At 41.4% G+C, this 15,726-nt stretch overlaps 1 protein-coding gene across 1 annotated transcript in view; it reads left to right on the forward strand.

Moving 5' to 3' along the window:
* The window catches only part of ITPKA (inositol-trisphosphate 3-kinase A), a 148,329-nt gene that overhangs the window by 123,164 nt on the left and 9,439 nt on the right, over positions 1-15,726 (forward strand). Inside the window, exons 5-6 of the mRNA XM_073609129.1 lie at positions 6,031-6,132; positions 9,240-9,311. Of these exons, the coding sequence (XP_073465230.1) occupies positions 6,031-6,132; positions 9,240-9,311 (174 nt within the window). The remainder of the gene's footprint in view (positions 1-6,030; positions 6,133-9,239; positions 9,312-15,726) is intronic.

Consider the following 15,726-nt stretch of genomic DNA (forward strand, 5'->3'; position numbering starts at 1 on the left):
ATTAAAAAAAAAAAAAATTGCGTGGTCCCCCTAAAATCCATACCAGGCCCTTCGGGTCTGATATGGAAATTAAGGGGAACCCTGCAGCAATTTTTTTTTTAAATGGCGTAGGGGTCCCCCCCAAAATCCATGCCAGACCCTTCAAGTCTAGTATGGATTTTAAGGGAAACCCTGCGCCAAATTTTTTTTAAAAATGGCGTAGGGGTTCCCCCCAAAATTCATACCAGACCCTTATCCGAGCACGCAACCGGGCAGGCTGCAGGAAAAGAGGGGGGGATGAGAGAGCGCCCACCCCCTGAACTGTACCAGGCCACATGCCCTCAACATGGGGAGGGGGCTTTGGGGTAGCCCCCCAAAGCACCTTGTCCCCATGTTGATGGGGACAAGGGCCTCATCCCCACAACCCTTGCCCGGTGGGTGTGCGGGCGGTGAGGCTTATTGGAATCTGGAAGCCCCCTTTAACAAGGGGACCCCCAGATCCCAGCCTCCCCCCTGTGTGAAATGGTAACGGGTACATTGTACCCGTACCATTTCACAAAAAAAGTGTCAAAATGTTAAAAAAAAAAAAAAAAAAAAACAAGACACAGCTTGGGACAAGTCCTTTATTAAAAAATAAAAATTTCCCACGAAGTCCATTCGTCTTCTCCTATCGCTCCGCCAACAGACTGAAAAATTTAGAAAAAAAAAACCCACCGATCCGCCTCCCATAGAGACGGATCGGTGGCAGGTTTTTTTTTTTTTTTTTTTGTTCCATTGGCGAAGCAATAGAAGAAGATGAATGGACTTCGTGGGATATTTTTCTTTTAGAAATGTCATTTTGCTGTTGTACTGTTCTAAACACGGGAAAAATGTGCCACTTTACAAGCATACTATAGACACCCCCCCAGGCACGATATTTAAAGGACTATTTCATTTTTATTGTTTCACTTTAAGCATTAAACAAATCACTGCTCACGAAAAAACGGCTGTTTTTAAAAAAAATACATTTTGCATTGATACACATCCCCTGGGGCAGGACCCAGGTTCCCAAACACTTTTTATGACAATGACTTGCATATAAGCCTTTAAAATGAGCACTTTTGATTTTTCATGTTAGTGTCCCATAGACTTTAACGTTATTCCGAAGTTTCCCCGAACACCGCATATTGTTCGGTGTTCGCAGAACATCCGAACACCCAATGTTCGGCCCGAACTTATGCTCAGGCTGAACCGTTCGCCCATCCCTAATCATTAACACTAAGAAGAACAGAGACTAAAGAGTCTAAAAATTAGCATATGTGGTCAGATAAACTCAGGTCATGAAACATTTGAGAATCGCATATACAGTATACCCATTTATGTTCTTCAACTGTATTTGAAATAACTATTGGTTTATATAAGTCAGTTACTCACAAAAAACACACCTCCACATAGTATTTTTAAACATACAGTACTGTGCAAAAGTTTTAGGCAGGTGTGAAGAAATGCTGTAAAGTAAGGATGCTTTCAAAAATATATATTTTAATTGTTTTTTTTTGTTTTTTTTTTTTTATCAATTTGCAAAGTGAGCGAACAGAAGAAAAATCTAAATCAAATCAATATTTGGTTTGACTACCCTTTGTCTACCCCTTGTCTGGGGGTCCCCCAGCATCAATTCTTTCACTTGCACATTTTGTACCATTGCACAAAGTCAGGGATTTTGTAGGATTCTAGTCGGGTGTATGATTAACAAATTATACCAAGCAAGTGCATGTCACAAGTCATACACCATGGCAAGACTGAGCACAGGTAGTTATACTGCATCAGCAAGGTCTCTCCCAGGCAAAGATTTCAAAGCAGACGGGGGTTTTTCAATATGTACTGTTCAAGCTCTGAAGAAGAGCTTTGAAGAATCACAAAAAACAGCAACATTGAGAACTGTAGACACAATGGTCGGCCAAAGAAACTTAATGCAAAGGAAAGACACATTATGCTTCTCTTACTTCTACTGCCTAGAGAAGTTTGGCCAGAAGTGGTGTTGATGGAAAAACTGCAGCCAAAAAGCCATACCTCTGACATGGAAACAAGGCTAAGTGACTCAACTATGCACAAAAGCATAGCAACTGGGTTTGCAGAAAAATGGCAGTAGGTGCTCTGTATTGATGAGTCAAAATGTGAAATATTCGGCTGTAGCAGGAGGCAGTTTGTTCCCATAAGAGCTGGAGGGTGGTACAAATAATGAGTGTCTGCAGGCGCAACAGTGAAGCATGGTGGAGGGTCGTTACAAGTTTAGGGCTGCATTTCTGCAAATCAAGGTGGAGATTTGGTCAGGATCAATGGTGTCCTCAATGCTGAGCAATGCAGGCAGATACTTATCCATCATGTCATACCATAAGGGAGGAGTGTGATTTGGCCCCCAAATGTATTCTGCAGCAGCTTAACAGCCCCGAACATACAGCCAATATCATTAAGAACTATCTTCAGTGTAAAGAACAAGGAGTCCTGGAAGTGATGGTTTGGCCCCCAAAGAGTCCTGATCTCAACATCGAGTCTGTCTGGGACTACATGAAGAGACAGAAGGGTTTGAGGCTGCCTACATCCGCAGAAGATTCATGGTTAGTTCTCCAAGATGTTTGGAAAAACCTACCTGCCGAGTTCTTTCAAAAACTGTGTGCAAGTATATCTAGAAGAATTGATGTTGCTTTGAACACAAAGAGTGGTCACAAATATTGATTAGATTTGGATTTCTCTTCTGTTCATTTTTTTTCCCATTTTGGTAATTGGTAAAAATATCACTATTAACACTTCTATTTCTCTAAGCATTCTTAGTTTCTGGCATAGTTTAAAGAGGAAGTAAACCCTGATGACTTCCTCTTTGTTTCCCTGCAAAGGGATCATCGCATAGTAGCCCATTATGTGTCACTTACCTGAAACCGAAGCCTGCGATGTCCCGAATTTCCTCGCCGGCTGGAAGCGTCCATGTTCCTTCTGGGGTCACGGCATGACCTTTACTTGGAACGGCACGGCACATGCGCAGGTCGGCGCATGCCCAGGTCGGCGCATGCGTAGAAGAAATCCTTGTACGGGGAATTGTAAATATCTCCTAAACCGTGTAGGTTTAGGAGATATTTACAGCACCTGCAGGTAAGCCTTAATATAGGCTTACCTGTAGATAAAAGTGTGTTGTAAGGGTTTACAACCACTTTAAGCCATATAATGAGTCATTTCAGATTACACTCAAATGTGCAGCACATACTTGAGCCTCAGGAAAATACCACCACTGCTTATCAGCACTTTGTATTTGCTATTTTTTTTCTGATGAGCTGTTCTGTTTTATTACTATCTTTTCTGGAAATGTCAGTTTTTGTTTCAGGCTTCATGGCAATTTAAAAGGTCAGCCAAATCAAAGCTAATGTCAGTTTATGGGTTTCATGTGGTGGCCTGAATACAACTACTGGCTTTGTATATCTGTATGCTACACTGCAAAGCCAGCCTAGCCACATCTTTTTTCCTTTTCTGCTATGTAATTATGATGGATAACACTACTGGCCAATAGGACTATGTGGGAGGAGGTGGACCACCCTTTGAAGAGATCAGGGATTGTTAAAACTATCATCTTAAAGCAGCCCCAGGTTCAGTAGTAGTAGATAGTACTGATATCAGTATTAAATGGAAAAATTGATGATGGACTTTGAAGGCACCACAGTAAAAATGTTAATAAAATTCAATTATCTTTATTACATATTATAAAAATGTACAAATGTTAAAAATGTTTTCCATTCACAATAAAGAAATGTTGCCTAATAGACACATAGCACACCGCCTAATACACCAACAATAATATTGAACTGTCTATTCATGAAGAACCATATACTAGGCACATTTAAATTGTTACATCAGGCTTGGTGTTGGATGGTGGGAGGTGTGCTGTAGCTCAACTCTACATGTTGCACGTAAGAACGTTTCTTCAGGAGCTTAGGCATATATTATCATTATAATCATAGTAGAAATCAAAAATTGTGCAAGAAAAACAGGTGTCCAGAATGCAGTGGAGGATGCAAGGATGTATTGCCAATTATCAAAGTGATCTATATATGGCAAGGATTACACAGCGTACCCAGCTCACTAATTTTCATGTGGTTGTATAATAAAACAAACACGGGGTAAACATAAGTAAATCTGGCTTGGGTGCTGCTTGGTGGCCGAGGTTATAGGGAGTTTCTCAAACCATCCATTAGATTCCTTTCACCATGGAAAAGGTTACATGCGGTACCACATATACAGGCATCTACTGCAAAGCTCCGCTGTTCCTGAATCACCCAGCATAAACCCATTCACCACGCTGGTTGATCCAGGAACAGCGGAGCCTTGCAGTAGATGCCTGTATATGTGGTTAAAGTAGTTGTAAAAAGAAAAGACAAATCACTGCGCTGTAAACGGAAACTAGTGCGTAAAAAACATACTGAGAGAAACAAAATTGAAAAAACAAAAAGTGACAATTCACTGATCAAAGCCAAACACAAGAGCAGCCGCTGAAAGTGGGATACACACATTACATAATAAATACAAAAAGAGCAGCGCTGTGACAAAAAAAAAGGTGTATATGATATAACCAAATCAGATAAGTTAAATATTAGACCCAAATTTGAGATAGGCTTCAAAGTTCATATAAAAGTACATAATAAACAAAGGTAAAAAAGTCCTATCCAAAATCGATCATAAATAGTGGATAAAGTGGGAAGCGTAGATAGGTGGAAATACAAATAAATCAATATGTCCTTCACCGCACCACTGTGGTATTGATAAGAATGCACGCTTACCAAACGGCAAGCTTAAAGAAGCTTGCGACCTTAACCCGGTCGGGGCCTTTCAGGGTGGAACCATCAAAGGAAAAGCACACCACCTTCGCTTGGATTAAGCACGCTGTTCACCAATTATCACTGTATTGTGGAGATGTGACCCCTGGCTAGGGATAAACCTCAGAAGGATTAGGATTTCCTCTGAACATGTAGTGTAAGTTTAGCTGGCTCCATGCAGTCCGTCCTCATGGAAAAGATGAAAGAGTTGCATTCTGTGCATTAAGATATAAAACCTTCTGTGTGCAGCATCCCCCCTCATACTTACATGAGCCCATCTCGATCCAGCGAGGTTGCACGAGAGACTCTGCTGCTCAGTACTCTCCCTTCTGATTGGCTGAAACACACAGTGGGCGCCATTGGCTCCCGCTGCTGTCAATCAAAGTCAGCAAGCGAATCAGAGGGGGCAGAGCCGAGCGGCGGCTCTGTGTCTAAATGGACACACAGAGCAGCGGCTCGGCTCGGGTGCCCCCATAACAAGCTGTTTGTTGTGGGGGCACTCAGCAGGAGGGAGGGCCCAGGAGCGCCGGCGAGGGACCCGGGAAGAGGAGGATCTGGGCTGCTCTGTGCAAAACCATTTCACAGAGCATGTAAGTATAACATGTTTGTTATTTTTAAACAAAAAAAGACAAGACTTTAGTATCACTTTAAGGAAATGATGAGGAGAGAGCTGTGTATTTTGTAATCCATCAGAAGTTGGCAGGGCTAACACCATGTACGTAGGATTTTAAAGTGTAAAATACACCATATTGTCCGCTCAAACAGGAAAGTAGGAGCACAATATATACTGTATGTGTACCTTTTTTTCTTTCTTTTTATTGGTTGAATTAGATGGACTTGTCTTTTTTTGGCCAGACTATGTATGATGTTTATTATTATTTTTGATTATTAATATTATTTTACCTTTTACATACACCCAAAAAAAAAAAAAAATATATATATATATATATATATATATATATATATATATATATATATATATATATATATATATGACTATCAACTTCACTGCATGCATATATATATATATGCATGCAGTGAAGTTGATAGTCATCTTAGCTGCATAAATCTGTTGGCAGGTCTCGCAGTATCAGAGTCACTATGACTTTAGGGTACATCTTTTGTCTTGGCAGATTTGCCCATCACCCACAGTGCTGTACATTTTGAAGTATTGAGAAACTGAAATCTTTCTTAAAACATTTATTTTCTTCTGCAGAAAGGTGATGGGACATGCAATACAAACTTCAAGACCACAAAATCAAGAGACCAAATCCATAAAGCTTTTCTTGGATTTATTGATGGCAACAAAGTTATACTGGTAAGTTACCTTGTTAAACAGCCTAAAATGAAATCTTGTGTGTTTTTATTTAATTTAGTTGATATACTGTAACACTTATTTAGAAAGTAATTTTTTTCAGTGATGGCCACATTTTACATGCTTCCTGTGGTGGGGTTAAATGACATGAACAGGGAAGTTTCATAAGCTTGGTTAGTTATTGCTTTTCCAGTTTCATTGCACTTTCCACTTTAATAAGATATTTAGCCTTTTACAGTGATTGTTATTTAAAAAAAAATTAAAAACGAGCCTTTACAAACATATCATACTTACCTCCACTGTGCAGCTAGTTTTGCACAATGTGGCCCCAATCGTCATCTTCTGGGGTCCCTCGGCTCTCTCGGCTCCTCCCCACATGAGATAACCCCCTAGGAGAAGCGCTCTCCCGAGAGGGTTACCCTGCAGGCGTGCTCCCGAATCCAGCATTTGCGTCCATAGTGTTAGTGTACATCAGTTTATGTCAATAATAAATCGTATATCCCTGTATGTTGTGATCGTTAAGGTGCTCATCTATTAGTTTTTCTTAAACTATCGACGCTCCCTACTGATACCACTGCTTGTGGAAGAGCATTCCACATCCTTACTACTCTGACAGTAAAGAACCCTCTATGCAGTTTAAGGTTAAACCGCTTCTCTTCCAATTTCAGTGAATGGCCGCGTGTCTTTTTAAACTCCCTTTCACTGAAAAGTTATCAGCTTTTCCCACCATTGTCTCTGAACTACAAAACATCTCCTCCCGTGTTATTTAGATGAGGAATATTTTTAGTCCAAATCAGGAGAGCAGCTTAGGGTAACAATGCTGCCTCTCCTTAGATACAGTGCAGTGAGTCATCCTACAAAAGGAAGTATGGTATATAACTGGAAGGATCACAGGTGAAAATAGCAATAGAAGAAAAAAAGCCTGGGAAAAAAAAATCAATGCAGCCACCACATCTAAGGACTGTTAAGCTCCACTGGATTACATTTTGTTTTTGTTTTTTGGGTTTAGATACGCTTTAATGCTAATTTGTCAGAATTCACACAAATAATTTATGTGCTCTAAAACATGGCCAAAGTCCAAATCTCTGAACTAAAAAATAGAAGCTCATGGATCTCAACTGAAGTGTTCTCATTCAGGGGTTTGGAAATGACATTCAGCAAAAGTCAGCTTGATCAATACAGGGATTTAGGTTTGGTTCTGCAAAATAAAACTTCAAAGCAAGCAAAAATCTAGGCTTAGTCAAAGAACAGATGGGTGCCAACAGTGATAAAGCTCAAAAAAAGGAGGACTTATTAATTAGAAATGTTGATGAAACTTCCAAAAATGCTTTAACCTTAGTGATAATTATATTGAACAGAGTTGAATACATGTTGGGTAGGTGCAGTGTGGTGTGACAGGCAGTAAACACACATGGAGTGCTGATTTCCAACAGAAGTCAACAGCACAAACAGGCCTGGTGGGAAGCTCAGCCAGCCGAAGCCACAATTCACATACAGAGAATTAACAGCTGTCAGAAGACTCAAGGATGCCAAATGCGTCTGCCACGAGGAGCAAAGGGTAGCCTGGCCAGTCCGACCCAAATTGTAAACTTCCTGAAGAGATACACGCAGTCCCTGCCCTTTCCCTACCCCACCAGAACCTTTACCTACTGCTGCCACTGTCCCTGTCAGATGGAGAACCTGTCCCTAGTCTGTTCACTCACATAAAGTGCGCCAAACTCAGGGATCAGGGTCACATGGAAATCATAGAGAAGCATAGCTTCTCCCATCTGCATTGCATGTATGGACAAGCATCACCTGCAGTGGAGAAGATAGACTGCACATGCCTACATACATATTCTGGCACTGGTCACCACATGTTGCTGTTCCATTCTATAAATTATTAACTTTTTTAAGCTCCCTTTGTTTGTCTGTTAGTACAAAAGCCCACCTACTTATCCTTAACCTACAATGAGATGATGCGATTAATTTATGAAATGCAAATAGGCTGTTCACTTTGCAAGGGAATTTGCCCCAGAGATTAGCGAATGAGGTGAAGCTCAGCTGACGTCCATCATCTGATCATTTGCAAGCCAAAATTCTTTGTTATATTTTCCTTGCATGTGATTTGGGTATTCTTTGCTAAGTAAATCTTCATCACATTGACTAAACTCTGGGGGAAATTTCCTTGCAAAGTGAAGTCTACTTTCCTTTAGTAAGTGAAACTCAATGGTCAGTCCAGGAAGATGCTAAATTTTTTTCTGTTCCACTGTACGAGCCTCCAGGGTTGTTCTGGTATAAATGTGCCATTAAGGAAAGTTAGGATTTTATGACTTAAAGCAGAGCTCCACCCAAAAAGGAAAGTTCTGCTTTAAGGCCTTCTCCCCTGCTCCTGTTGGTGAAATAGAGTTTTTGGGAAGGGGGGGTGGGTACCCGATTTTGACAGGCATCTGCTCCCACTTGCGCTCCAACCTTCTAGACAATCGGAAACGGAAGTTCTCCTTCTGCCCGCCCTCCCTCCTGAAGTTTTTTTGGGACATGACAGGTCCCAGAAGACTTCGGGGCCGCTCACACATGGGCTATAAAGCACATAACGCGCTATATGCAAAGTAGAATTTCACATGGCTCTCACTTCAGTAATCCAAAGTTTGATTTGCTTGCAGTTTATATCATTTTTGCTCTTCACACTGTTTTAGGCCCCTTTCACACGATCGGACCGTTCAGGTCCGCCTGTCAGTTTTGACGGCGGACCTGAACAGGCGCTCCATGTTAGCCTATGGAGCGACGGATGTCAGCGCTGACACCCGCCCCAGTCCGATCCGCTAAAAGCAGATGGATGATCCTACGTCCGTATCCGTCGCTATCGGATCGTAAGATCTGATGAAAACATGCTGTCCGTTTTCATCCGATCCCTCCATAGGCAGCAGCGGCGCCTGACAAGCCCCTCCCCGCTCAGTGAACAGAGAGGGACCTGTCATCCGCCGGCTCAGCAGAGATCAATGGAGAGATCTCCCGCTGAGCTGGCGGACCGAGGTGGGCTCCATGGAAGCGGAGTCCGCTTCGTGTGAATGAGGCCTTAGAGTAAAAGTCAAAATATATTTGTAATGTGTTTGTTTTTTTATCATCCGCAGCATAAATATCTGAATCGACTGCAGGAAATCAGAACAATTGTAGAGTCTTCAGATTTCTTTAAATGCCATGAGGTGAGAAAACTGTTTGTTTTTAATACAGAGTACTAAAATTCACAACAAAAATGTTTTTATTTTATTAACTCATTGATGACCATTAAAAATGCAGAATTTAAGTATATCTAAAGCCCAAACTTACTATATATATATATATATATATATATATATATATATAGTATCTGTACAGTACTGTGCAAGTTTTAGGCAGTTATGAAAAAATGCTGTAAACTGAATTACCAGAAGATAAATCCAAATTTAAATCAATATTTGGTGTGACCACTCTATGCCTTCAAAACTGCATCAATTCCTCTAGGTATATTTGCACCCAGTTTTTGGAGAACTAAGCACAGATCGTGTGTATGTAGGCTGCCTTAAATTCTTCTGTCTCTTCATGTAATCCCAGACAAACTTGATGATGTTGAGATCAGGGCTCTGTTGGGGCCAAACCATCACTTCCAGGACTTGTTCTTTTTTTACCCTGAAGATAACTTTTAATCACATTGGCTGCTTGTTTGAGGTCATTTGCCTGCTGCAGAATAAATATGGGGCCAATCGCACACCTTTATTTTAGAGATTGCTATGTGATCATGACGGGGATTTCATCCAGGTGCCTATTGATCTCTGTGTGGGGATCTTTTTCTCTGGTAAGAAGTGTGTGAATACTGGTGGGGTGTGCTGTGTACACTGTGGTTTATTGTGTGAACACTGCTGAAGATTGGAAATTACCGGGCTAATTCTAACAAAGTACCTTTTCACTTGTGGGACTCTTTCACCTTTAGTTGTTTTATGTGCACATTTGTTTATTTACAGTTTCCATTTTCATTTATGATTGATGATCTTTATTTTTTCTCAATTTTGGGGCATAGTATTTTGTTTGTTCAAGATTCCTCTTAAGAGGACAGTGAACTGTGCTTTTTTATTTCACATGATGGATAAGTATCTACCTGTATTTCTCAGCATTGAGGACACCATTGATCCTGATCAAATCTTCAACTCTGTTTGCAGAAATGCAGCCCTAAACTTGCAATGAATCTCCACCATGCATCTTTGTTGCCTGCAGGCACATTATTGTACCTCTCTCCAGCCCTTTGGGAATAAAATGCCTCCTGCTGCAGCCAAATATTTCACATTTTGACTTATCAGTCCAGAGCACCTGCTGCCATTTTTCTGCACCCCTGTTCCTATGTTTTCATGTATAGGGCATGGAAATAAGGCTAAGCAACCCAACAGATGCTCTGGACTAATGAGTCAAAATTTGGCTGTGGCAGGAGGCAGTTTGTTCACTGAAGGGTTGGAAAGTGGTACAATAATGAGTGTCTGAAGGCAACAGTGAAGCATGGTGGAGGTTCCTTGCAAGTTTGGGGCTGCATTTCTGCAAAAGAAGTTGGAAATTTGTTCAGGATCAATGGTGTCCTCAATACTGAGAAATGCAGGCAGATACTTATCCATCATGTCCTACCATGAGAGAGGCGTGTGATTGGCCCCAAAATTATTCTGCAGCAGGAAAACAATCCCAAACATACAGACAATGTGATTAACAACTATCTTTAGTGTAAAGAACAAAGAGTCCTGGAAGTGATGGTTTGGCTCCCACAGAGCCCTGATCTCAACATCATTTAGTCTGTCTGGGATTACAGAAGGATTTGAGCGCAGCCTGCATCCACAGAAGATCTGTGGTTAGTTCTTCAAGACGTTTGTAACAACCTACATGTTGGGCTCCTTTAACCACTTCCCACCCAGCCAATGTACATAAACGGATTGGTGGGAGCTCTACTGTTCTGAGTGGACAGAATGGGTGCGGCGTGATCCTGTGATGGCTGTAAACTTCTGACACAACCAAACACACAGCGGGATATGGGCGCTGTGATTGCCCCTCCCACCAATCACGTGATGGCTGTGTCCAATTACAGCCTTCACAGTGTAAACAGGGACACATGTCTCTGTGACAGTTCTCCCCTCTGAGCGCAATGAGAGCTTGATGCAATAGTGTTCCAATGCAACATCAACATCTGTCAGTGTCCGCCGGTGAACGATCAACATCTGTCATAGTGTACAAGTGCACAAAAAACATCTGTCAGTGTACCAGTCCCACCAATAAATAAATAGAAAATTTAAAGCAACCCTGTTTCGCGTGCAAAGGCAAACACACCTGTTGGTCCTGTACGCATACGTAAATGGCGATCGCACCACATGTGAGGTATTGCCGTGAACATCAGAACGAGAGCAATAATTCTACTAGCAGACCTCCTCTGTAACTCTAAACTGGTGACCAATAAAGGCTTTTAAAGCGTCGCCTATGGAGTATTTTAAATACAGAAGTTTGGCGCCATTTCACAAGCATGCACAATTTTAAAGTGTGACACGTTTGGTATCTATTTACCCGGCACAACACCATATTTAATATTTTACCAAAGACCATCCGCTCAGGGTCGGAGCACGTGAGTGGAGCCACTGATCGTATTGCGGTCTAGATCTCGCCTAGTGTGGAAGAGCGAGGGCTGATTCCTCTGGGTTGTTCACCGGGATCACGGATTATCAGGCAGTGACGGGAGCTGGCTCCTGTAAACCTCTGGTCAATGAGACCGTACAGCGAATTTGACTTCTTTTATCGTAAGGTAATGAGGGTCAACTAAATTCGATGAGTAGGACCTTCACTTTTTACATGCATCTTTGGGAGCACTATCAACATTGGTTCATTATTGTGTGACACTTCCACAAAGAGCACATTTATTTTAATGGAAAACTCATCTAATTCAACATGATTGGAATTTATTTGCACATTTTTATTCATGTAATTAATCGTATGGTCACTGACAGTTTTTATCTACTGTGGGAGTTGGTAGTTCTATTGCTAGTGCTGTTTGTTTTAGGATTAGTTCCTCTGGCATCACTTTTCACATATATCACACAATTGAAACAGCTGCAACATTGATACATTGTATTTAAACTGTTCACTTTTGGTGCGGGGGTTTTCTTTCACTTTATAGACATTATATTGTCTTTGTGTGCATTTAAAATCATTAAAATATATTTAGGCTACAAAAATATATACTTTTTGGGGGTTCGAAGTACTTTTCTAGCAAAAATACAGATTTTTACTTGTAAATAAAAAGCGTTAGAAGAATGCCTGATCTTAACGTAGATAATGGCTGAAGGTGCTCCTTGGATTTTGTGCCTCTGTCTGTGGCTAGGCTGTGGAAAAGTCTCACACGTGGTATCACAATACTCAGGTGGAGTGGCAGCATGTGTTTTGGGATGTTACTGCAAGTATGCCTATGCAGTGTGTGAGAAATAACTTGTCAATATGACATTTTCCAAAGAATTGTGGGAAAAAATTACAACTTAAAAAAACTTGCCATGCCTTTTACTAAATATCTTGGACTGTCTACTTTCCCAAAAAAGGGGTCATTTGAGGGATATTTGTACTGTCTTGGTATGTAGGGGCCTCAAGAAAAGAGAGAGGCTGTCAGTACATCAGGTGTGATCAATTTTCAATGACTGGCGCCATAGCTTGTAGACTCTATAACTTTCACACAGACCAAATATACACTGATTTGGGTTATTTAAGAAAAGTAGCAGTATGCATTTTAGTCAAAATATATTAAGTAAAATGATAAAATTTTATAACAGAAACTAAGAAAAAGGCATATTTTTTTTCAAAATTTTCAGGGTTTTTTTTTCATTTGTAGTGCAAAAAAATAAAAAACCCAGTGGTGATTAAATGCCACCACAAGAAAGCTCTATTTGTGTGAAAAACATTATATATGGGTACAGTGTTGCATGACTGAGTAATTATCATTCAAAGTGTGAGAGCTCTGAAAGCTACAAATTGGCCTGGGCAGGAAGGGGGTGAAAGTGCCTTGTATTGAGGTGGTTAAGAACTGTGTACAAGTGTACCTAGAAGAATTGAATAATTTATGTTGTTTTGAACACAGAGTGGTCACTCCAAATATTGATTTGATTCAGATTTATCTTCTGTTCATTTACTTTCCATTTTGTTAATTGATAAAACATAAACTATTAACACTTCTTGTTTTGAAAGCATTCTTGATTTACAGCATTTTTTCACACCTGCTTAAAACTTTTGCTCAGCACTGTGTATATAAAATGGTGAGGATTTGGAACCTCTATTAGGTTTTCCTTGCCATCCATGGCATGCTGCTGTGAGCAAGTTTGTCCTGGTGTCCACTGTCATCAGGAATAAGAGGGAAAATATAGCATTCTGAGTTGTGGCCAGAACAGGATGTGGACACTTTTTTTAGGTGCCAACTATCAAAGAGGATATTTTCCTCACTTTGCAGGAATTTGTTCCTCCTATCCTTGGTTACATCAGTGCTTGCATGTAAAAAACAACATATCTGGGTGTAGCTATTCACATACCGCAGCATCATAACATCATTACAGTGCCAAAGTTTTTGCGGGGAAGGAGGTACAACAAAATCTGTTCTTGTCAACAGGGGTGTCCCCTTTCACCCCTGATTTTTGCCTTGGTGATCGAACCCCTGGCTCAAGCAATTCGCTCCAACCCTTTTTTTTTCACACCTGCTTAAAACTTTTGCTCAGCACTGTGTATATAAAATGGTGAGGATTTGGAACCTCTATTAGGTTTTCCTTGCCATCCATGGCATGCTGCTGTGAGCAAGTTTGTCCTGGTGTCCACTGTCACCAGGAATAAGAGGGAAAATATAGCATTCTGAGTTGTGGCCAGAACAGGATGTGGACACTTTTTTTAGGTGCCAACTATCAAAGAGGATATTTTCCTCACTTTGCAGGAATTTGTTCCTCCTATCCTTGGTTACATCAGTGCTTGCATGTAAAAAACAACATATCTGGGTGTAGCTATTCACATACCGCAGCATCATAACATCATTACAGTGCCAAAGTTTTTGCGGGGAAGGAGGTACAACAAAATCTGTTCTTGTCAACAGGGGTGTCCCCTTTCGCCCCTGATTTTTGCCTTGGTGATCGAACCCCTGGCTCAAGCAATTCGCTCCAACCCTCTCATTTCTGGGATTTCAGTTGGGGACACCCCCCCCCATAAAATAGGTCTCTATGCGGATGACATCATCATTGCACTTACTGATCCACTTCATTCAGTGCCCCCCTAATGCCAGATACTAGCAGACTTTAATTCGATAGCTATGCACAAGTTGAACCACTCTAAATCATCCATGATCGGCATCTCCCTCACTTAAACTGGACATTACCATAATATCACCCTTCTCCTGGGCTCCTACACCTACCTACCTATGACATAACTGGGCATTCAACTGGTATCTCCTTCCTCCATGCTTCTCTGAACAAACCTCTCCTCTCTACTCCAGAAACTTCAATCCATAAGCTCATCCATGATGTCTATTACTTCATCTTGGGCCGGATGTATAGCCTTGGCTAAGATGTTTCTGCTCCCGCATACCCTCTACTTTTTTAGGACCCTACCGCTACCACTACTACCAAAGGATCTCACCAAAATTCAACAAATCCTTAATTTCTTTATCTGGGCAGCTCACAAGCTTTGTCTAAAAGCTTCACTTTTAAGCACACCTACAGCTTTCTCTGGATTGGGAGAACCCAATATTCAGCGGTATTACAAAGCAGTCCTCCTAGACCAAGCAAAACAGTGGTGGTCCTATCGCACTACCTCCTTTATGGCTTCAAATTTAGTCAACAGCAATCTCCTGCGCTCCACACCTGCTATTGGCAGCTATATGGATGAACATCTGTACACCTTGTTCCTTCCTACCCACTGTAAATGCCACAACCTAAGTCTGGAAGGCCTTACATCAAACCTCTCAAGGAATCCACAACGCCTTGCAGCTTCTTCCAATCCTCTCTATGCAACTACTCTCCCCAGACCTATCTATTCAGCACTGGTCCACTGCAGGAATTTGCACTATAGAAGACCTTTTCCATCAACAACGCCTCAAAAATTTCCAAGAGCTATCGCAGACCTACAGTCTACCCAGTTGTCAGGAACCATGAATCAGACTGAGACAGAAGTACAGTTAAATCACACTTGTTTAATAATAATAATAGAAAAAGGTAAACAGAGTAAACATAGTCAAAACATAGCCAGAGTTCAGCAACCGGAACATATAGTCAGACAAGCCAAAATGTCAGGGAGCCAGAGATGAACGTAGTAGAACAGCAAGCAGGATCTGGAGCCAGAAGGAATGTCAGCCAAGCAAGTCTTTAACAGGAACACAGGAGAGCGTCTCTAGAGATGTGACCAAGGCGAAGGCAGAGATCATCTGGACTGGACGGCTTAAGTAGGCAGGACTGACGAGCAGAATATCATCAACAGGTGAGTCGCTGTGGAGAGCTTAGGAGCTGGCAATTAGCCGACAGCACAGCTGAGCGGCCACCTTTGAGAAGGAAGGGCTGAGCCCAGCCCTGACAGTACCCCTCCCCCTCGGAGGACCACCAGGCT

The sequence above is a fragment of the Aquarana catesbeiana genome, linkage group LG13, assembly GCF_042186555.1.
Source record: "Aquarana catesbeiana isolate 2022-GZ linkage group LG13, ASM4218655v1, whole genome shotgun sequence".
In the NCBI taxonomy this organism is placed as follows: Eukaryota; Metazoa; Chordata; class Amphibia; order Anura; family Ranidae; genus Aquarana; species Aquarana catesbeiana.